The 23,980-nt window shown below is 38.1% G+C and overlaps 1 protein-coding gene across 3 annotated transcripts; it reads left to right on the top strand.

The window, feature by feature from the left end:
• The first annotated feature begins 10,339 nt into the window (after window positions 1-10,339).
• Window positions 10,340-16,124, top strand: LOC107832069 (uncharacterized). 3 transcript variants are annotated; one of them, XM_016659873.2, is made up of 3 exons: window positions 10,340-10,656; window positions 13,944-14,094; window positions 14,276-16,124. In XM_016659873.2, exons 2-3 carry the CDS (start codon window positions 13,950-13,952, stop codon window positions 15,745-15,747), a joined length of 1,617 nt encoding a protein of 538 aa, XP_016515359.1. In that variant the 5' UTR covers window positions 10,340-10,656; window positions 13,944-13,949; the 3' UTR covers window positions 15,748-16,124. The 3 variants fall into 3 exon arrangements, with proteins under 3 accessions (XP_016515359.1, XP_016515357.1, XP_016515358.1); XM_016659871.2 differs by lacking the exon at window positions 10,340-10,656 and adding an exon at window positions 12,766-13,519; XM_016659872.2 differs by lacking the exon at window positions 10,340-10,656 and adding an exon at window positions 12,890-13,079.
• The last annotated feature ends 7,856 nt before the right edge of the window (window positions 16,125-23,980 follow it).

Here is a 23,980-nt window from a genome sequence, read left to right as displayed (position 1 = left end):
ATTTATTGAATTTCTTAAACTTAATGACGATTGTTTTGCATGGTCTCATGGGGATATGACATGTACACCATCGGAGGTGGCCGTACACAAACTAAGCTTGGATCCCAGCATTCCCCCGGTAAAACAGAAAAAACATCCTATTGCCGAGGCCAGAAACAAATTCGTCAAAGAAGAGGTAACTCGCCTACTTGATATCGGTTCAATCCGATAGGTGAAGTATCTAGACTGGCTAGCTAATATAGTAGTAGTTCCAAAGAAGAAGAAGAATTTTTTCATGTGCGTAGACTATAATGATTTGAATAAGGCGTGCCCAAAGGAATCATTCACATTGCCAAACATCGATCAAATTATTGATTGAACGACCGAGCATGAGTTAATGAGTTTCCTTGATACTTACTTAGGGTACAACCAAATTAATGAACCCGGAGAATCAGGAAAAAACTTTGTTCATAATGAATTTCGACAAATATTGCTATAATATGATGCCTTTCAGGCTAAAGACCGCCGAAGGTACTTATCAACGGCTCGTAAACAAGATGTTTGAGAAACAGATAGGGAAAACCATGGAAGTTTATATAGACGATATGATTGTTAAGTCTTTGAACGTAGGTGATCATCTTAAACACTTGCAAGAAACTTTTGACATCCTAAGGATGCATAACATTAAGCTTAACCCCGAGAAGTGTGCGTTCAGGGTCAGCTCCGGCAAGTTCTTGGGATTCCTGGTGTCACAAAGGGGGATTGAGGTTAACCCTGATAAAATCAAAGCCATCGAAGACATCCCAGACCAATTATCAAGTGTAAAAGAGGTTCAAAGGCTCACAGAGAGATTGACCGCTTTGAGCAGGTTCATTTCCCGGTCTTCATAGAAATGCCACCATTTCTTCTCGCTGCTTAAAAAGAAGAACAACTTTGATTGGACCCCGAAATGTTAACATGCTTTGAGGGATTTGAAAAGGTACCTGTCAAGTCCTCTGTTACTATCAAAGCCGGAGGAAGGCAAAAAATTATTAATCTACCTAAAAGTCTCGGAGGTAGCAGTAAGCACCGTTTTAGTCTGTGAGGATGGAGGTACTCAATCTCCCATTTATTATGTTAGTAGAATTTTAATGGGAGCAAAAACTCACTACCCACATTTGGAGAAGCTGGCCTTGGACCTCGTAGTCGCCGCTCGGAAGCTAAGGCCTTATTTCCAGTGTCACGCAATAGTTATGGTGACCATCTTTCCCCTGTGGAATATCCTTTATAAATACGAACTTTCGGGTAGGCTGGCCAAATGGGCCGTCGAAATGAGTGAATTTGACATAGAATATAAATCTAGGACTACGATTAAATCACAAGTTTTGACCGACTTTGTGGCCGATTTCAGTCCGGGATTATTACCTCTGGCAACCAAAAGAGCAGCGATGGTGTCAGAATCGACATCAGGAGTTTGGACCCTATTTACGGATTAAGCTTCTAACGTAAAAGGGTTCAGGCTTGGCATAGTTTTAACTATGCCTTCAGGAGAAACCCTAAGGTAGGCCATAAGAACGATTCCTCTAACTAACAATGAAGCGCAGTATGAAGCTTTGATTGCAGGACTCGAATTGGCCTGGGGAATAGATTCTGAGGTCATATAAATCAAATGTGATTCCCAACTGATGGTAAATAAGGTCTACGGGATCTTTGAGGTCAAAGAGGAACACATACAGAAATACGTAGTGAAGGTTCAAGCTCTGTTTGCTCGATTCCGGGAGTGGTCAATTACGCATATTCCGGGGAAAACAACTCGGAAGCGGACGCATTAGCTTACCTTGGCTCATCAATGGAAATGAAGGGATCACACTCTGATGCGGCCGTACAACTTATGCACTCGGTTCTAGACGCACATAGCTACTATGAGGTAAACACGACTAATTTGGTCTGGGACTGGAGGAATGAGATCATTAATTATCTCGAGCACGAAAAGTTGCTTGAACAACCTAAGGCGTACCGGGCGCTGCGCGCTAAAGTAGAACGATATAGATTCAAAGGAGGCCAATTGTACATGAAATCTTTCCAAGGTCCGCTGGCCCGATACTTAGGAGCCTCCGAAGCTAATCATGTTATGCTAGAAGTTCATGAAGGGATTTGTGAAAATCATTCGGGCGCATATTCCTTAGTACTAAAGTTGGTAAATGCAGGATACTATTGGCCCCAAATGGAACAAGACGCCAAAACATCTGTTTAAAAATGCGATAAGTGTCAAAGCTACGCTCCGTTGGTACATCAACCAGCAGAACCATTGCACTCGGTTTTGTCTCCATGGCCGTTCATAAAGTGGGTAATGGATATCGTCAGACCTTTGCCGCCGGCCCCTGGTAAGGTAAGTTTTTTTCTGATTTTAACTGACTATTTTTCTAAGTGGGTTGAAGCAGGTCCTTATCAAAAGATCGGTGAATGTGAAGTGGTGGATTTATTATGGGAGAACATAATTTGCAGATTTGGGATACCAAAGGAGATAGCATGCGACAACGGGCCACATTTTATAGGCGCAAAGGTCACGAAGTTCTTTGAAGACTTGAAAATCAAAAGGATCACATATTTGCCTTATCATCCGAACGCAAATGGTCAAGTGGAATAAACGAACAAAATGATTATACAAAGTCTCAAAAAGAGATTAGAAGCATCTAAAGGTAGATGGCGTGAGGAACTGCTTGGAGTACTATAGGCATATGAACAACGGCTAAATCGAGCACATGAGAGACTCATTTCTCCATTTTGTACAGAGCAGAAGCCATGATCCCGGTGGAAGTATGGGAGCCTACCTTGAGATACTTCCAAGCAAATGAAGAAGCAAACAATGAAGCAATGTTGGTCAATTTGGTGTTTCTCGATGAACGCAGGGACTTGGTGCACATAAGGATGGCAACTCAAAAGCAGAGAATAGAGAGATATTACAATCGAAGATCCAACCTCCATTATTTCAAAGTGGGAGACTTGGTTTTGAGGAAAATAACTCAAAACACCGGGGAATCCAATGGAGGGAAGCTAGGTCCAACATGGAAAGGCCCATACCGGTTTCGGCTGTCACCGGGAAAGGATCATACGAGTTGGAGAATCAATATGGTGAAAAGTTGCCAAGCAACTAGAATGTGGTACACCTCAAGAGATATTATTGCTGATAAACATCATCCATACTGAAAGTATGTGCTGTACTCTTTTTTCCTTCGTCCAGTTTTTGTCCCAATTGGGTTTTTCTGGAAAGGTTTTTACGAGGCAGCAACATAAAGCATACTACGAAGGAAGTTTAAACATCAGGAATAAGACCTTCTAATAACAGGGAACACAAGTGAAGAACCACTCCAGAGCGGTTAGATAATATTTTGCTCGATAGCTAAGTTCCCATCGGGAAGTTGAGTTTGCTATCGAACAAGGTTACCCGATCGTTCACAAGTACAAGCCACTAGGGGTTGTTAGAAAATCTTTGGCTTGATAGCATAAATTCCTAAGGGGAAGTGCAGATTGTTACCGAACTAAAGATTATCTAGCAATTCATTAGTGGAATCCTCGAAGGTGTTAAACTTCCAGTGTTCTAATTCGCATTCGAACACTGGGGGAATGATATAAGGATACGGCAACAATGACTGCCACTTCGACCGAAATACGAAACCCGAAAGCATAGTTATACTATCGAGACCGGGGACTGCGCGGCCAGCCCCGTAGAAACAAGTTGTATAGGTTAGCCATAAGAAATGACAATTTTTTTTAGCACAACGTATGCTTATGTATTTTCTGAAAATGGAAAGAATAAAGTAAAGTACTTTTATTTCTATCTTATTTATTGTCTGAACGATAAATTGATTTTTTCATTTGAAAGTTAAATAAGTACTTCAAATGCTAGTGTCGTAATGAACAGGAGACGTCCTCTTCAACAGCATCGTAAACATAAGTGGGCACTTTCTTATGAATCCCCTCATGATAAAGGGTTGATTTCGTAAGAACTTGTGCCCGAAATCCAAATGCTTTTGGGAGAAAATACACCCAAAGCCTTGCATGATCAGACGCAAACAGTAAAACTTGCGCAAAACACTTAAACGAGAAATAACACAAAGATTAAACTTCCATAAATGTTCAAACAAAAGTACGCAGAAAGACTCATGTAATACTTGAGCAAAAGGTATTTTTATTTACAATGAATGTGCCAAAACGGCGCAAGTACAAAAAGTAGGGAAAATAAATAAAAAGCTAAGTTGTTGCATCTCCAGAACCCGGAGGAAGAGAAGCATTCACGCTCACAGGAGAAGTGTGTAGATCTGCCACCGGCTCGATGTCTTGGCCTTCATCATTTTTGACCTTCAACATTTTTGACTTCCAGTTCCTCTTCAGTTTCCGAGAATTCGGAACCAGAATCAGAAGCATCAGGCCTGGCTGGAAGACCCCTTTTAGCAGTTGACTCTAGCTCACAGGCTTTAGCGATTTCGACATCAAAGTCAATGACACCCGCCTTAATTAGCCACTTCCAAGGTTTTTCTTCTCATATTGTACATAACATATGTTTTTTCAACAACGAGGGAAGCCGCTCGGCGCTTGAGTACTTCTTTAAGTTGGTCAACCTCGGCAGAAAGATTTTTTGGCGCATATCTAATAGACCAGAGGCTAACATCGAGATCACGGATAGTAGAACTGAAATGTATGTTACACTCAATGGTCCTCTTGTACTTCTCCTCAAATTGGGCATATTTTGCCCCGACAACAGCAAGCTCTTCAGTTTTGGAGTTCAAGGCTGCCTCCAAATTATTTAATTTTTCAATGGAGGCAGCCTCGCGATCGGATGTAGCAAAAATGGCATTATGGACTTTAACCCATTTGGCCTTAGCCTCTTCAAATTGAACCCTAAGCGGGGCGATCTCTTGGCTAAAGGTCTCTACTTCTTGCTCGCTTTGCTACAAATGAACCTCCAACACAATAACCTTAGTAGCTTTGGCTTCTAGTTCTAAGAGACGAGCAATACTTTGGTCACGTTCGGCCAAAAGTTGATCCCACTCGTAGGTAAGTTCCTCCTTATCTAGAATCAACATTTGGAGGCCCTAGGAAGCAAGGAAATTGGCCTGCAAAACAAAAAAGGCAAACTCAAAATACTACTAAATCAAAGATAGAAGAGATAACGGATGAGATGAAGAATATACCATTGCGGAGTTGTGCATAACATTGTTCAACAAGCACTCTCCCGAGAGAGCTTGTATCTTTTCCCCAATCTTTTTCTGAAGCCAAAGGCTTCAGATAGTTAGCAAGTTCCACCAGCTGAGACAATAGATTGCATCCGGCAGAGACCGAGAGAGTAATACTCCTCCTCCTTTGTGGATCTTCTCAGGGGCGGCGTAATTTTTCCCCAAGTTCCCATGAACTGGGGACTGGGGGGGAGCAATATCCTCTTATCGGATAGATGCGGCCGATAGAGATAATGTAGAAGTTGCTGGTGAAAGAGTTGGTGAAGAAGGAGATGAAGCTGATGGCATTGAAGGATGAGAAGTGGTTATGGCAAGCACAGTGCTGGGTGTTGGTTGCTCGTCAACCAAATACGGCAGAGATCCGGTACTCAGCCTCACGGTATCGAGCGCAGCGACTAGGATCCAGAAACGGGAGTTGGCATTTTCCACCATCTCAAACTCCCCCAGAGCGCCGAGGCATTGTCCTCAGTTAGTGTAACTAACTCAACAGATTGAGCAGTCTGTTGAGCCAAGGAAGGTCGTCATATTCTATGTTGGGAAGCCCCCCCTCGCTGGCTTCCCCATCATTATCAATCATCACGGTGTCTATGGCCAACTCGGGCGAGGGGCTCATCACCAAAACTTTCGGAGATGACTCGGGAGCGGCATTCTTCGTCCTCTTAATATTTTTTCCCGATCACGGATGAACGTCTTCTTTTTGGTTGCTTGTTCTCCGGCAAGGGACTCCGGGAAGAAGCACTCGCACCAGAAGCAGGCTAGGAGACACATGTCTGTGTAAAAGCCTCCTGCAACAGCCTCGCCACATCAACAAGATTAGCCAAAATGTCATCCTCGAGGACGACAACTGAGACCTGGGGTAGACCTGAATTCAACAAGAGAAAGAGTTAAACAACTTCCTTATGTGAAAAGTTAAAAACAAGATGAGTTCGACTTACCATAATTTTTGGCCTTCCACCGGTATTCAGGGACAACTCTTTTCACGTGTGGGTTTCGGGCGTAGTAACGTCCAAAATCTTTTGGACCCATTGGTCCAAGCCCTTAACCCTAGGAGGAACCCACCGAATCGCTGAAACATGCAAAGGAAGAAGAGCCAGTAATAATGTGGAATGACCTTTAACAGAAGAAGAAACAAACGATGGACTTACGAGTGTAGTTCCATAATTCCGGGAAAGTCAGAGTCGTGGCCGGGATGATGGTACAGGTGGCGAATGAAATGAACCGTTCCATCCACCCACGGTCGTTGTCATCATCCATGCTAGAAAGTAGTGCATGGTGGCCACGCTTGCTGAAATTTATCATTCCCCCGCGGAAGAGTTTGGGAGAATAGAGGTTCATCACTCGAGCTAAGATTAGCTCTTCTCCCGTCTCCTGGCACAGGCACCGAAGACAAGCGATTGTCTTCCACACAGAAGGGCTTACCTATGCCAAACACACCTGTAGTAGAGGCAGAACTCCACAATGACGGAGTTAAGCTCTCCGCTCAAAGAAAACGCTCCCAAAGTGAAGTGATACATGTAAAAATATGTAAAGTCCTTCTTGGGTAAAGTTATTCACTCCGCCAGGTCGGGAGCGATTATGTCCAAATATTGACAGTGACAATCTTCCTTCACAGCAGGCATATTGGAAAGACGGATAGAAGAAGGGTATACACTAACAGCCCACATACGAGGATGAGCAGAAAGGTACTTCTCTTCAAAAAGTTTGGTGGTAATCAGATTCTTTGGGATGATGGTACTCACCGTAGGGGGAGCAACATCATCATTTTAACCTTTGTTCATTGAAGAACTAGGTTTTCTTGAAGAAGAGGCCATTTTTTATGAGAATGAGGGTTTTTCTCTTGAAGAAAGAAGCTAAAGAAAGGTTAAAGACGAAGTATGAGTTGGGTAAAGAAAGTCCGAGAAAATTTAGAGTATTATGAAGTGTAAATGAAGGAGGTTGATGTGTATAAGTAGAGGTATAAGTGACTAAACTCATGGCCATAATTACCTCGATAACAGGCAAAAGTGATGCTAAATTATGGGATGATGCGTGTTTGGGGCATTAAATGTGGAGAGACGTGCGTCTAATCAACCGTCAGAAACTTTTCAGAGGGGGTCAATAAACTTTCCGCCAAAGAGGATGTTTCTACCAACTTTTCGGTGACACAAAGTTATGCCACCGAAAAGCATGGAGACTATCTGTGTAGGGTAAAATATGTTTATATTAGATGATCGCATGAGAAAGTGACACGTGGAGTCGAAGACAGAAGATAGTCGAATTCGAAGGCAACAATCTCGTCTGTTACCAGAAAGAATGATGATCATAAAGATAAAGTAAATACCTGCCACCCGGTAGTATTTAATGGGGAATATTATACAACATTAAGTACGCATCCCTTTACAAGGAATATGGCATTCACTGCTTGTCGTTGCACATTCTTCAATGACCCTCATAATTGACATTAAAGATGGGCTTGATCCTAGGACCTTGTTCCCTAGGTGCAACTATAAATAGTGAGCTCTATTATCATTGTAAAGAACAACGAATTTTTTGGCAAACATATGCTACATTCTATTCAAAGCTTAATGCACTTTTTATCTTTTTATTCACTGATATCGCTGTTATTGTGCCCGGAAATCCTGCTCCCGGAATTACTATTTCTCCTATTTTATCTCCATCCTAAGGCTAAGTATCATATTTTTATCTATTTCATCTATTATTTCAGGATCAAATTAATTCACTTGTCTATAAACCACGTATAAATTCAATTGTACCGTTTTACGGGTAAATACATATATTTTTCTATGTATTCTTCTTGACGGGTCATTCCATTCTACCAAATATATATATAAGCATGTGAATTTCTAATGCGATTATTATTTTGGACTGATTAATCTGTAAGCTTAGGAATTAATATGTCCATTTAAAAAGGAACGAACGCTTGATCTTGGAATCTGTACAACCAAATAGGGGTATTCGTCGGCCAGTACGGTACGATATTTAGACATTTCGTTTCGGCATTCGGTTTCTTAAAATCCTATACCAATACCATACCTAATTAAATTCGGTATGGTTCGGTTTTTCTCCTTTCGGTTTCGGTAACTTCTTTTATTCAGTTTGAATACTAACTAGTGCATAGAGCCATATGCTCTAATATTCTTAATTAAAGTACTCAAAAATACAAACGTGAAAATGTTTTGACAAAAGTTTTGTCCAAAACCAGCAAATATCGACCCATAGAGAGAAACCTGTACACAAAAGAATAAATTTGATCATTTAAAATGCCTTGTTACTTGTTTAGAGTTAATTGATGAACTTAGAGAATAAAAGAAAGTAAAATTTTAGATTTTTTATATTTATGTTATAATTGATAATATATGTTTTATGTAATATAATATATATTTCGGTACGGTATCGATATTTCGGTATTTTAAATAAAATACCAAATATCATACCTAATACCAATTTTTAAAAAAACTTAAACCGGCTGTGAGCACGTAATTTTTGCCCTACCAAAACATTCCTACAAAATCCACAAAAAATAAATCTTTCTAATTGTTTTTGACTTTCATAGAATTTTAGGAATTCCCTTTTTATTGTTTGTTTGCATTTTCATGCATATTTAATCAATAAAAATAAAATAAAAATAATTAAAAAAATGTTTAGTTCTTCATTGCATAGCATTTTAGAACTTAATTGCATTTAGGATTTAATTATCTGGATTAATTGCATTATTAAATAAAAAATCACAAAAATACAATAGTTATGTCTACATTTTAGCTTTTAATTTTAAATTAATTAGTATTAAATTAGCGAAAATAAGTAAGATTAATTTTACAAAATAATTTAAGTTAGAGTCTAATTTAGAATTTTATTTAGCTTGTTTAATTAATGAGTTAAGATTTTAAAATTAAAGAAAAGAAGAAGGTTGTCTTATTTTGAATTGGGCCAAGCCTTAGAGGCCCAAAACAACTCCATCCGCCCAAGCCCCAAAACCCTTCACCCGGTCCAGCTTCCCCTTCGACCAAACAACCTTATTTTGCCCTAAGCTAATCCCAGTCGTTTGCCCTAAGCTAATCCCAGTCGTTGATCTCCCACCATCTAACGGCTGGGAACTAATCCTATCTCCCCCATATAACTGTCTGTCGCCCCTCCCTCCCCCCTCCCCCCCCCCCCCAAAAAAAAACCCTAGAGATCGACCTTACTTCCCCCTAATCTCTAATCTCTTACCCTCTAACTTCTCCGCCGCCGAAAATCATCTCACGGCGGCGGGTGAACACCAAATGGCCTCAAACTCTCACCATGTGATCTACAGTGTCCCCTCATTCTAAAGCCCCTAGCCTCATCCCTTAAATCTCTTCGAAATTCCAGTTATAGTAGATCTAAAAAACGCCAAAAAAACCTAGTTCGCTTCTTGTTATTTCTTTCAGTGATTTCAGAATCGATTTGACCTAAGACTTGTGTTGATCGTTTGTTCTCAGTGAGAACAATCGATTAACATTAGTTTTGGCTTATTTCGAAGATGTCGGAATCCGACTACACCGTCGTCAGTCAGCCAATGCTTTAAATAACCCCTTTGCCAGGCAGTCGTTCTTTTCTTCAAGGGTAACTGCTTTCTTTTTTCATTTAGTTTAATGTTGCATTTCGTAGTAAACCCGTGTTTGAATTAGTCCATTACATAATCATGTTAGTTTCAATTTTGTTTATTAGTTTAATCAATTAATTGAAATGGTTCGTCTGTTGCATTAGGTTTTGTCCATATCCGTATGTTTTGTGTTTGGTGTGGTTATTTGACATAACTGGGACTTGAGGGGGCTAAAAGAAATGAGAAAAATAAGGGAATCTTGGCCTGGAATTTGCTAGAAGGTTCGAGAAGATGTTAGTAGGGGTTAAAGTGCAATAAAAACCATAAATTAGATCAGATTTTGGGTAAAAAGGAAAATTTTCAGAAGTTAAAAAGGGTGAAAATGAGAAGAAACTTCTAGAAAGGGACAACTGTCCAAATCTGTTAGAAAAGGTGCTGAATTTAGGTACAGTTGTCCATTTTCTGGTACAAAAAGATGTCATTTCCCTGAATTTAAGGGAAAGCTGGCAGATTCTTTGATCTGATCCCATTCCCTCATAAGGCTCATATAGTCTATATAAGAGAGGATTCCCCTGCAGAAATTGGACACGCATACTCATCTTCACTGATTTTTCATTGAACACACTAATTGACTGCACTCTCTCAGAAATTCCATCCCACTCATCTTCATTTTTATTAGAGAAAATTTTTGGGATTCCAGCTTTAGAATTTCAGAGAAAACATCAAAAAACAAAAAAAGTTCCTCTTCATCTTTTCTGGGTTCTAAAGTTGGTTTTCTTTAGCTTCATTTGCTGTTGTTTCTTTATTCTTGCTGGTTTTCTGCCGCTGCTTTGTTTCTTGATGTTATTCCTTCTCAACTTAAGAGACTTATTTTCTTTTGTTTGAGATTCTGCTGATTAGGTATGTCTTGTTCAGGCCATATTTGTGCTTAACCTCATGAATGCAAATGTGCTTAATCGTTAAACCTATTCCTACTTGTATTGTCTGCCGATAACTGATTTGGTTGTTTGTTTTCTGAGCTAAGCTTTGAGCTGATTTTGCTCATTACTACTGATTCTGGTGAAGTATATAATGAACTATGTTATGCAAATCTAGTCTAAAGTTATGGCACACTTGTATTTTAATTCAGAAGTAGAAGCTTATCCAAATGTAACTAATTGATATGTTGGTGTGAAATGCTCTAGCAATGCAAACAACAGTGTTCAAACAATTTCGAGGATTTGGATCAATGATGCTCACTACTGAAATATGTATTTTAATGTTTGAAGTCAAGGCCAGCATGAGAATCATGAACATGTAAATCAGGAGCGAGAGTAATAGTTTAACCATTTGGATGCCAAGTTGTAACATTTCATTTGAAATCAAGCTTGTAATAATGTTTGTTTTTCCAGCATTGTTTAAATTCGAGATTCACTCAATTGTTTGAAGTCTGCATGTATGTTATTTTGATTCTGGGCCTGGTAATGAAATGGCCCAGTTTTGAAAAATCTTTATCAATTAAGGGCAGCCTGAATATAGTGTGATTGGGCCAGCCGTTTAGGCCCATTGTTATCAGCCGCTAGGCCAAGAATACTGCTATGCAGATTTTATCTTGGATTCAATTTATTTCTAAAAAAACAAACTTTCTTCTTACCCATCTGATTTAGTTTAAGTAACTTCAGAAATCAAACAGATGCATACGAGCCTCAGATTTAGAATAATGAAAATATAGTTGGCTTCATAAACCTTGTGAGAGTATAAACCCACCTAATTCATCACCAGATTTGATTAAGTAACCCTTGCCAACAATTGTTCCATAATCAGGAACCTTGCACACGCAATCTTTAACTTAGGGAAGAATGACTTAGAAAATTAATTAACTCACAAATATTCCTAGAATGCTTTAGGCACGTTTTATAAATCCATAAATGTCATAATTAAAAGCGGTAAAAGGTAAAATACACATAGGTTCTAAAATAGGTAATTAAAACAAACAATTAAGCCAGATATGATTAAAGCGACCGTGCTAAAATTGTGAAATCCGGGAATGCCTAACACCTTCTTCCGGGTTAACAGAATTCCTTACCCTGTCTTCTGGTTTTTGCAGACTTTAAACAGAGTAAAATTTTCTCGATTTGGGATTTAAAATAAACCGGTGACTTGGGACACCATAAATATTCCAAGTGACGACTCTGAAATTAAATAAATAATCTCATTTTGATTAATGTCACTTTAATTTGAAAAACTCCCATATTCCTATTGGAAAAAAGGAGGTGTGACACCAAATACCATATCAAATACAACCGAATATTAAATACCAAAATTTTCATTTTCGATTTCAGTAATTCAGTATTTATCAAATTATCCATACAACCAAATAAGCAAAGATTGTATGTCTATTTGGGGGGGGGGGGGGAACTAGTTGGACTTTACATAGAATGACAATACAATATACTGGAGTATCAATTTTTCATGCTTAAAAAATTAACAGTATTTATATCGTTTTTTTATTTTACTTAATGATTATGTTGCTCAACTATATGTTGACATCATTACTTATATTGTTTTATTATTATCATTGTTAGAAATAATGTTGATCAAACTAGTGACAACGTATCATAGGATCCGTGATATTTAAACACATTGACTTTGTACCATAAAAAATTTAAGTACATTGACTTCATGAAACACACGGTATATATTTACTATTACACTATATTTGTTAAAGTAGAACTTGTAAAGCATTTTCACACGAGAAAGAAAAAAGATAAGGAAAAAAATTGAATTTGATATACTAATATGTCAAAAAAAAATTACGTACATTGTTATTAATTGTTTAACCAATTATAGTAGTTTAAATATCAATTTTATCGAATCATTACTTAAATTATTTATAATTATATTATAAGTAATCTGATTATATAAGTATTTTTAGTGCATGACACGTGTGTCACTTCTTTATAAAAAAAACATGACCAAATGAGTTTCCAACTCTTTAGCCCGCAGATTAATCACATAAAAAATTAAAATTGTGCAGCCATTATTGAATTATTTCCAAAGGTAAGGGCATTTGACGTAATTACCTGTGATTACGGAGTCCATTTCTGACCACCCGCTTTACTATTTCGGGGCACCCCAATAACAGATTTCCCTTGACCCACCTTTACCCTTTTTTCTCGTCAACAAATTTTCCCCCAATTCTAATTTCTCCTTCTTCTCTCCCTCGAATCGACCTCGATTTTTCTTCTCGACAATAAAATCAACTTCCGATACTTCCAATTCGTTTCATTCTCTATCGATTGATACCTCTTTTGGCTCTAGCCGCGCGGAAATCGAATTCCGAGGTTAGGGTTTCAGATCTATCGTTTTTCCACCAGATCTGTTCGATTCTGTCCTAGGATTCGTGAAATTAAGCGTTTTCTATCTCAATTTTGCTATTATCCCTTCATTTCTCTCGCCTTTGTAAAAAAAAAAAAAGGATTGATTTTTTCATATTAATAGTTTGGGATTTTGGGGATTTTTTGTTTAATCCGTTTTTCTTCTGCTCAATCGCATCAATTTCTGGTTGATTTGATCTTTTGATTTTTTTAAGCCTCGAATCTAAATTTGGGGATCTAGGGTTAGGTTTTTTTCTTCTTCCTAAAATTGTAATTAATCATTCTCGCTCACGATTTCCAGAAAAAACCAAAATATTTCATCCGAATTTCTGATTACGATTGACAATTGATCCTAATTTGCTCAAACCAAAAGATATTTTGCTCGATTTTGCGAAGACTTCTCCCAGGTACTAAAACCGTCATCTTTTCCGATAATTTTGGCTTTCTTGAACCTGAAATATCTGATTTTTTTTAAAAAAATTTGCTCATTCAATTAAAAAAGCTAGTTTTTTAAATATTTCAATTTTTTCGTCAAACTATAATAAAACTTTCTGAGCCACTCCATTTTCGCTGTACACGTGCCACGTGTCACTAATTAAAAACTTAGACAAATGATTACTGTGTCCTTTATACCTCGAGTGGCAAATGGTATCAACTAGATTCTTTGCTCATAACAGAGTGGGGTCTTATGTTTATCGTTTACTCTCTTTTATTGATAGTTTAGTTTTGGTTGTTCTTACATATAATAATATATTTAGTATACATGCAGTAGTTTTGTTAGTGACGTTCTGTATCCTTTTAACACCTCTTCAACTTGACTTCCTCTTGCAGTTAAATATGGTGCAGAAAAGACCATTTGGTGAAGAAGAGTTGTATGAAGTTTCATCGAAGCAACCGAGACATGTAGAACCAAGTAGACAGCTAGTTTCCTTTTTGGAATTTCCATGTGAATCAGTGGCTCCTCCTAAGTGTTACACTTCAGGTTAGGAAGAGATATTATCCTATCAAATTTCCGAAATGCTTTGCATTGTCTTAGCTGCTTTGTGAGTAATTGTTGGAATGCTTTTATTTACAAGATTGCTCTTTTAGCAACAAGTTTGGATGTGAATGAATTTTTGGGTTCATTATTCTTGGATGATCTTAATATCTATGCTCTTTGGTAGGTGGAGAAGATGACAAAGCTACCACTGACAAGAGACCTGGTAGTGGCAATGTGGCTGAAGTCCATATTTCTACTGAGAAAGGAACTGAGATGAGCTTTCATGGCTCTGCTTCGAACTCTTCCTGGGCCACTAGTAGCACCAGCGAAGAAGATATCAGGTCCGAGGCACCCTTTCACATATTGACAGCCTCTGAGTATTACAATATTGATCCTCCATTCAGAGTTGTTATTCATCCAAGGGAGGTCTATGCCTCTCTTTTGAGCAATTCTCCTCGAAAGTTGGTCCCCATTGGACCAGATTTCCAAGCTGAATTACCAGAATGGGGTGCATATGATAGTAAGAATAAATCCATCAAGGAGTGCACGAATGAAAGCCTGAATCTTCCATCTCAAGATCTAGAATCAGATTTTGTGGATCATTGTGATGAAGAGAGTAAACTTGCTGGGACTTGTATCATTCTAATGCCTAAACTAGAGCTACCTGCAGACCATGAGGAGAACATGGGAGCAGGAAAAATTGAGTGCTCCTGTGAAGATGCTGGTTCCTTCGGATGTGTTCGTCTGCATATCATGGAAACAAGGTTGAAGCTTAAGGAAGCCCTAGGTGAGGAAATATTTGTTAGGTTGGGTTTTTATGATATGGGAGAGGTAGTGGCAGAGAAATGGCGTGAAGAGGAAGAGGAATTATTTCACGAGGTTGTATTTTCCAATCCTGCTTCACTAGGCAGGAATTTCTGGAACCAACTTGCTGTTGAATTTCCTTTACGGAGCAGGAGAGAACTCGTTAGCTATTATTTTAATGTCTTTATTTTGCGGAAACGTGCCAAGCAGAACAGGTTTGACCCATTAAATATAGACAGTGATAATGATGAATGGCAGGAGATCGATGACGATGTTGTTGCTGCTGAAGCTAAAATGACGGATGAGGATGAGGATTCTGTGGTTGAATCACCAGTATACCAAAATTATCCTGGTAGCTATGAGATATATGAGAATGATAAAAAAGCATATGATGAGGAAGCTGGTGGTGCAGCCTTGGAAGATTATAGGACTATAGATTTTGGCAGGAGGAATGTCTTGAGTGATGAGTCAGAAGCATGTCCTGATAAGTTGATTGATAATAACAACAGTTCTGGACACAATATTCAGCCTCTAGAAAGACATTCAAATGAAATAGGTGACCATGATATACAAGATAACTCTTGTACCACTGATGCAGCTGGGCTTGGTTCAGAAGCACCACAAGGAAAGACTGACAATTCTAAACACTGGGCAAGTAATTTTGCTGGTGTTGGAAGTGGCAGTGGGCATGATTTTGTGATGGGGCCATCTAATGGTAAGGAATGGGACATTGGGTACTTAAGCTGTGCTAAAAATAAAGTTGACCTATTACCAACCTGCACTATGATTGAGGAAGTCTTTGGAGATGGAGCCTGGAGTTCCAAGAACAAAGATGGTCATGGTTTAGGCTAAGTGTTTGACATAGTCACCCACTGTTACCAACCTGCACCGTTTTTTTTTTTTTGCTGTTGCATCATCCTGGGAATGCTTCTTATGGAGAGTGGAGTCCATTTTTTCTTGTATATTGTTAGTGGTGGAATGAGAAAGCATGTAAGAAATGATTTTGCTAGGGGGATGTACATCAGCTGATTTATACATGGCCGTTATCTAATTATTTTATTGCCATTGTTTCATATTGAAACACACCAATTTGAGATTTTCGACCTTGCTTTTGGGTGGCTGTAGGAAGCTGTTTTCAGGTAGGCGCTTAGTATTGATATATGTAAAGTTACATTTATGGCCGAGTTGAGCCACATTTCGAGAAATGGAAAAGGAAATATTTTAAATTCTGATATGTGCCAAATGTTGATTATTCTTTTGTATAACCATGGACAAAAAAGAAGTTTTAAAATGTACCCTGCAATCATCTAACTATACATCAAAGGCTTTTCTTCTGGTTCTAGTTCTGAAAGTGGTGGTTTGTTCTCTTTCTGTCTTCAGTGAGTAGTGCAGCCACATCACCAGCTTTCTTGATGGTCAACCTCTTCCTTCTCTAATTACCATAAAAACATTAAGATTGCCTAATGAAGTTTGAGTAATTATGTTCTAAGGGTAACTATGATATTTTCGATGATCAGATCTGTTTTCAGGCTATAGAGGTTTTACTCTGCAAAATATTGTTTCACCTGCACATGATGTGAGAAGTTTTGTCCTGAAAAGAGCCATCGTTTCTTTCCAATGCAGGATAAAGAGTCCTGTATTGTATGGTATCAACTTACTTCGACTCTGCTCTTTTTCCTGAAAAAGCAACAATAGAAGGAGAAAAAGGTCATTGCATTAGACTTGAAAAAGGAATTAACATATCATACTAAGTACATAAAAACAACACAATTATATTCTGCCACCCACATGCCACATGGATATTAGATAGAAAAGGGGGAAGTAGCTAGTAGCAAGGTGGGGCTCTTTGCTTGGTTATATATAAAAGGGAAAAGTATCAATAATCTACTAAGTCAAAGTAGTAGTGGTAGAGTGCTTAACCAACTACTTGCATGATCCATCCTAAAGACTAAGAAATTCAAGTTGTTTTTATGGGGCTTTATTTTTTGTTTTATATCCCTTTTATTTCATTGACCTTTATGAGTATTGAGTAATCCATAAGAAATTGCTTTTGATAACTCGCCATGGACACATGCACCATTATTTTTCCCGTGAAGTGACATAGGCCGGCGGAACTAGGATTCGAAATTTAATATTTATATATATTTAATAGTTTTTTAATACATATACCAAATTTGAGCTAAAACCATTAAATTTGCTCGACCAAGGGGAAAATACTATACTTTCTAGTTATGTCTTTATATTTTATATATCAATTAATGCTCAACGTGCTTACAATTAAGGGTGTCAATGGATATTTAAAACCGACTAAATCGACTGAACCGTACCGAATCGATTTTTAGGTTTTTTAAATAAAACCGTAAGTTTTTACATAAATCTATAACCGTACCGATAATTAGGGTAGGTTTTTTATTTTACAAAAATAAATCAAAAAATTACCGAACTGTAACGAATAAATTTACATGTGAAAAATATATCTATACATTAAGGTTAAAAATAATAAAATATTTAATTTTTTCTTGAGCGTTGAAATTATGAAAACAGTTACAAGCCACGAATAATTAAGCTCAAAATCCTAATTCCCAAACCTATTATGCTACTCCTATTGAAACTAAATTATTTCCATCATATTCACTAGTAAGATACAAGGTATTCTAGCAATTATGAGTAGCAAACTACTATATGTTGAATATGTTTCCTTTCATATGATTTAGATTTATCTTTTTGAATATTAATCTTCTATAGACTTTATTCTTGAATCCCAACTTGGTTAATATCTTTCTACTCGTGTGATATATATATATATATATATATATATATATATATATATATATATATATATATATATATATATATATATATTGTATTTGCTTAATTTTTTTTACGCTGTTGTAGAATAGTTAATGGATCTATAATCTGGTCATCTTTCCTGTTTTCTTAATTTATCACTCTTTAAACAATAAAAATGTTTAGAGAGTTTGGCTAAGTCCTATACAAGTACGTGTTTTATTGCATTCTACTTCTAATAGTGACTTTTATATGACATAAAAAAAAATATCAAAAATTAACCGAACCGTACCGATACCGAAGAGTAACCGACATGATTGGGACGGTTTCGAAATGTCTAATTTTGGTTATACATAATAGAATAACCGAAAAATTGGTATGGTACAAAATTTATAAAATAACCGGTCGAACCGAACCATTTATGCCTCTACTTACAATCAATGAATCTTTTCTTATATTCCAATTCTTTAATCATGGATCTGATATCACATAGTGGACCAATAAAGCTGTGACCTGCTTGCTTGCTTTACTACTAGTTGGCCAGTCCTTAGCAAAGATTATATTGCTTTATTTGTTTGCTTGTGAGGCAATGAAGCTCCTCATCAAGACTCATTCACTTGTGAGTTGTGACCAACAAGGAAAGCCTAGTAGATCTTACTTTGACTTAAGGTAAAAGTGACCAAAAGACTCCAATAATTTTGGCTACAAATTTGATCCATTATATATCTAATGAAATTACACTTCAATGACAACATCCATGATAAATGTGGACTGCAGTTTTAGATACTCCAAACAAAGATAAGGAATCTTGGAAAATACCAGCACGGCAATATGTTTTTTGTGGCAAAGAAAGGAAGAGAGAAGAAAAGAGTGGAAGTTATAGGCGGTGAATCAAATGAATTAAAAGGGATAATCCAATGCATGAAATATCCCAAGTTTATACATGATTCACGGCCGTGGTGGAGCTACATAGTTCAAAGAGGTGCCGAATGGTAAAAATTATTTTTTAAGTATATATACTATATATTGAATCCCCTTGATTTCTTTGTTTATTTACTTCTTTAAATTTTAACACCCCTTAGCAAAAATTCTGGCTCCGCTACTGATTCGCAGAAGGACCGCACCCCAAAGGGGTATGATGTAGCGATTTACTCGGTTGATTCCAAGTCTCGAAAATGCGAATATAGCTCACATAACGATAACTTTACTAGTACTCCCAAGCTTCGCTTAGGAAACAAAATAATTAGGGGTCGTTTGGTAGGGGGTATTAGAAAAAAATAATGTAAGTATTAGTTTTAAGTATTACTAATCTCTTGTTTGGTACATTTTTTCAATATATTTGGTATTATCCTATGTATAATTAATATAGAGCAAACCATGGTATTAACAATGCAAGAGTTTTTAATACTTGCATAAATATGGTTAAGGACATAATTTCCCCTCAAAACGTCTTCAAAATACTTTTCGCCATGTTTTGGAAGGTATTTTTGTAAATAATTAATTTTTTATTATAAATTATGTCATGCTTTAATACATCAAAACAAACAGTAAATAAGAAATAATCTTCGCATAATTAATGCCAGCATAACTAATCTCAACATTACTAATAGTCTAATACCATTACTAATACATCATATTCAACATTATTCTTACAGCTCCTGTCAAACGACCCCGTAGTGAAGCAGAAGAAATCTAGATTGGTTTTAGATAAAGAAAATTTTGAATAGTAGATGGCCGGCTAGCTTTCTAGCTAGTGGAAAATTAGCTTGTCTACTAGTAATAGTAATTCAATGTCCCCCCTATCTCTCCTAGTGGGAGAGTGTTCAAGCCTAAGTCTGAAAAAGGGCATGAATTTGATAGTAGAGGGAGCTTGACACTCAAAGCATAAAGCCAAAGTGGGCATCTTATCTTAAAGAGTAAATAATGGACTCAAGACATGGAATTGAAGAAGACAGGAAGTGACAAAACTTTACTTGGAAGAGTGTCTTTGTTTGTCAATTTGGAGCATTAGTTTTGGCAAAAATAGAGTCCTAAAACTTCTTCACTCTCAAGTGAAGTCACTTTGGGCAATAGGATATGCCATACAAATGTCCACACGTATTTGAGCAATTTAGAATTGTCTACTTTGTAAGCTATGTTGCTGCATTATGTATATATTATAACAAATTTGTGGTCCTGCTAGATAAGTAGTATGCAATGAAATTAAATTGCCACATGCTAGAAGCTCTTCTAAGCAATGATGCATGGTTAGTTTTGTGTCACACATTTGATAATATATATTATATATATTTTTACACTATTAGTATAATTTAATATTTTTTAGTAGATTAGTAACTATTGTTACTAGCTACTAATTATTAATGTTTATCATAAAATTTACCTCTAATTAACTTATAAGTGATCTAATTCTGTAAATATCTTTTACTTATGTTGGTGTAAATATCCAACTGGTTTGATATATGCCACCTTACGATCAAAGTGGTTGAGCAGCTATCTCACCAGCCATCTAGTAAGTTAGCTAGAGGAAATGTGGCCAAAAAAAAAAAAAAACTTAAAACAACCTATTATCCTATTGTATTAGCACGCATATTTTCATACCTTCCACAACTTCATCGTCTTATGCAGAGGACGGAATCAAGATTTAAAGTTTATAAGTTTGAGATTCTACGTAGTACTTTTAAGTTACTGGATTCTAAATTAATAAGTTGTAAATAATTAATATGTTTCTTAAGACAAATAAAGAGTTTCGACCAAAGCATCTGGATTCGACCGAACCTATAAGTTATAATCTAGCTCCATCTGGTGATGGACTTTGGTATTATGTTGAAGAGGAGGAAAAGGTCTGCTCGAGGAAGACCGAGAATCAGGTGGGGAGCCTTGACTAAGTATAAAACCCAAGAGTTGGAGGGGCGGTTGTCGGCTATGGGAGCTTGGAGGAGCAGTGGTGACACGAGCACTATGTGGTCAACGACAGCAGACTGTATAAGGGAGGCTGCGAGAGAGGTGTTAGGGGTCTCAACGGGCGTCGCTGGCGGGCACAAAGGAGACTGGTGGTGGAATGAAGTGGTCCAGGGTAAAGTGGAAGCGAATAAGGCGGCGTACCTGAAGTTAGTGGGGAGCATAGGTAAGGAGGAGAGGCGTGCGTGCATGGAGAGGTATAAGGTAGCTAGGAAGGAAGCTAAGTTGGCGGTCACGGAGGCTAAGACTGCAGCTTATGGTCGTATGTACGAGGAACTGCGGGAAAAAGGCGGGGAGAAGAAGCTATTCCGGCTGGCCAAGTTGAAAGAGAGAAAGGCTCGGGATTTGGACCAAGTGAGATGCATCAAGGACGACGATGGTAGAGTATTGATGGAAGATTCTCAGATTAAGAAGAGATGACAGACTTACTTTCATAAACTTCTGAATGAAGAAGGGGATCGGGATATCATGCTAGGTGAATTGGTGCATTCCAAGAGTCACCGTGACTTTGGGTACTGCAGGCGCATTAAGGTTGAGGAGGTCGTGGGAGCTATGAGTAAAATGAGTGGGGGTAGAGCGACAGGGCCTGACGAGATTCCGGTGGAATTTTGGAAGTGTGTGGGAAGAACAGGTTTGGAGTGGTTGACTGGGTTGTTCAATGTTATTTTTAAGGCGAAGAGGATTCCGGATGAGTGGAGGTGGAGTACGGTGGTTCTATTGTATAAGAACAAATATGATATCCAGAGTTGTAACAATTATAGGGGTATCAAATTACTGAGTCATACTATGAAAGTGTGGGAGAGGGTGGTTGAAGCGAAGGTGAGGATGTCAGTGTCTGTTTCTGACAACCAGTTCGGGTTCATGCCGGGTCATTCTACTACAGAATCTATACACCTTGTTAGGCGGTTGGTGGAACAGTACGGAGATAGGAAGAAGGACTTGCATATGGTTTTTATTGACCTAGAGAAAGCATATGACAAGGCTCCTAGAGAAGTTCTTTGGAGATGCTTGGAGGCAAAAGGTGTGTCGGTTTCTTACATTATGGCGATTAAGGACATGTATGATGGGGCTAAGATACGGGTAAGGACAGTAGGAGGCGACTCTGAGCATTTTCTGGTTGTTATGGGGCTACACCAAGGCTCTGCGCTCACTCCGTTCCTATTCGCCATGGTGTTGGACGCGTTAACACACCATATTCAAGGGGAGGTGTCATGGTGCATGCTATTCGCCGATGACATAGTTATGATTGATGAAATGCGATCCGGTGTTAACGAGAAGCTGGAGATTTGGAGACAGGCTCTTGAGTCTAAGGGTTTCAAGTTGAGCAGGACGAAGACGGAATACCTGGAGTGTAAGTTCAGCGCTGAGCCGGGAGAAGTGGGCGTGGTTGTGAGGCTTGACTCACAGGTCATCCCAAGTAAAGGCAGCTTCAAGTACCTTGGGTCAGTTATCCAGAGGGGAGGGAAAATCGATGAGGATGTCACACACCATATTGGGGTAGGATGGATGAAATGGAGGTTAGCATCTGGAGTTCTGTGTGACAAGAGAGTGCCACCGATACTCAAAGGTAAATTCTATAAAGCGGTGGTTAGACCGGCCATTATGTACGGGGTTGAGTGTTGGGCTGTTAAGAACTCACATATACAGAAGATGAAAGTATCAGAAATGAGGATGTTGAGATGGATGTGCGGGCACACTAGGATGGATAAGATCGGGAATGCTGATATTCGGGAGAAGGTGCGCGTGACTCTCATTGATGATAAGATGCGGGAAGCGAGACTCAGATGGTTCGGGTATGTACAGAGGAGCAGTCCAGATGTCCCGGTAAGGAGGTGTGAGCAGCTGGTTGTGGAGGGCACGATGAGAGGTAGAGGGCGGCCGAAGAAGTATTGGGGAGAGGTGATCAGGCAGGACATGGCGAGGCTTCAGATTTCCGAGGACATGGCACTTGATAGGAAGATGTAGAGGTCGAGTATTAGGGTTGTAGGTAGGTGAGTCTTGCCTTACTTCGTACCGTTGTGAGACTAGTCTGGTAGGGTTTTTGTCTAAACTAACTAGTGGTAATGTCGTGTCTTACTATTTTGCGTTTCAGTGCCGGACCTATTTACTAGCTATCATTTTTGCTTTGCATCTTTCTTCTGGATTTCATGTTGTTCCTATTTTTCCTATGATTTCTGTGGTGATACTGATATTGTCTCCTTTTGTCTTTTTGTTCTCTTGAGCCAAAGGTCTTTCGGAAATAGCCTCTCTATCTCTTCGGGGTATGGGTAAGGTCTGCGTACACACTACCCTCCCCAGACTCCACTACTGAAATTTCACTGGGCTGTTGTTGTTGTCGTCTACCATGGCCTTATGCCCTTATATTATGAATTACTATGCTAAATTATGTTTTGTAATTAAATTAAATTAATATGAGGAACAGTGCTTCTCTTATAATATTAAATCATACTTTCTAGAGAACCAATAAAAATGATCCACATGCATGTGGTTGTTCCTCTTAACTGTGAAAAGGCAAGTCTGTCCTATTTTTAAATATCAGACACCAAAGAAGTTAGATATGAACTTTAAAGTACTAAACACTGACATGACAGCCATATAATGAGTTGTTCTACTCACTTGTGCTTAAACCTCAGAATTAATTTGCTCAAAGTTGACCAGAAAATGAGATTTGATGCAGTGTTTCCTCCCAATCATTTTTGTCCCTCAAAAAGCTTATCTTTTCCTAGTGATTAATCAAATTCAGAAAACCTAAAAATCTCAAGAATTTGCCTTTTAAAATCCAAGATTCTTTAGCCAATCACAAGACATTTTGCCTCACACAACAATCATATTGCATGTATTATGTATACTTCACAAGGCGAAAGTTAGACATAAAATAATGTGCTCGCACATGTTTGATCTAAAAAATTTCTTTGTTTAATTTTGCTCAAGTAGAGAAGGAAACAAAGAGAGCAAAGGAAAAATCCCAAACACAAATTTACAGCTACTTCTTGTGCTAAGATTGCCGACTTATAAAACAGGCAAAAAGGGTAAACAACTTTCATCACCTACCTTCCTAATATGTGATTAATATCCTTAATATATAATTAGATATTTACGTTGTGGTTAGTGATATGATCATAGCAGGCTGCAATCAAGTCAGGCCGGCAACCTCTCTCATTTTACATTTTCATCGCTGTTCGAACAAAGTCTCACATTGGTAACTGAAAAGATTGGGAGCTTTCATATAAAATGCAGGGATCTCTTAGTGGTGTGAGACGACAAAACCGTACGGGCGTGGCTCAAAGCAGACAATATCACGCCATGTTAAAAGTATATTTGGACTCGTTTTAGCCCAATG

Source organism: Nicotiana tabacum, chromosome 22 (genome assembly GCF_000715075.1).
Source record: "Nicotiana tabacum cultivar K326 chromosome 22, ASM71507v2, whole genome shotgun sequence".
NCBI lineage: Eukaryota > Viridiplantae > Streptophyta > Magnoliopsida > Solanales > Solanaceae > Nicotiana > Nicotiana tabacum.
The sequence above is the reverse complement of the archived record's forward strand: the minus strand, read 5'-3'. Positions and strand labels throughout refer to the sequence as shown.

Excerpts from the sequence above, each read along its gene's own strand:
- LOC107832069 (XM_016659873.2), top strand. The coding sequence starts at position 13,950 with ATGGTGCAGAAAAGACCATTTGGTGAAGAAGAGTTGTATGAAGTTTCA. Across the intron at positions 14,095-14,275 it reads TCCTAAGTGTTACACTTCAG|GTGGAGAAGATGACAAAGCT; the intron begins GTTAGGAAGAGA and ends GCTCTTTGGTAG.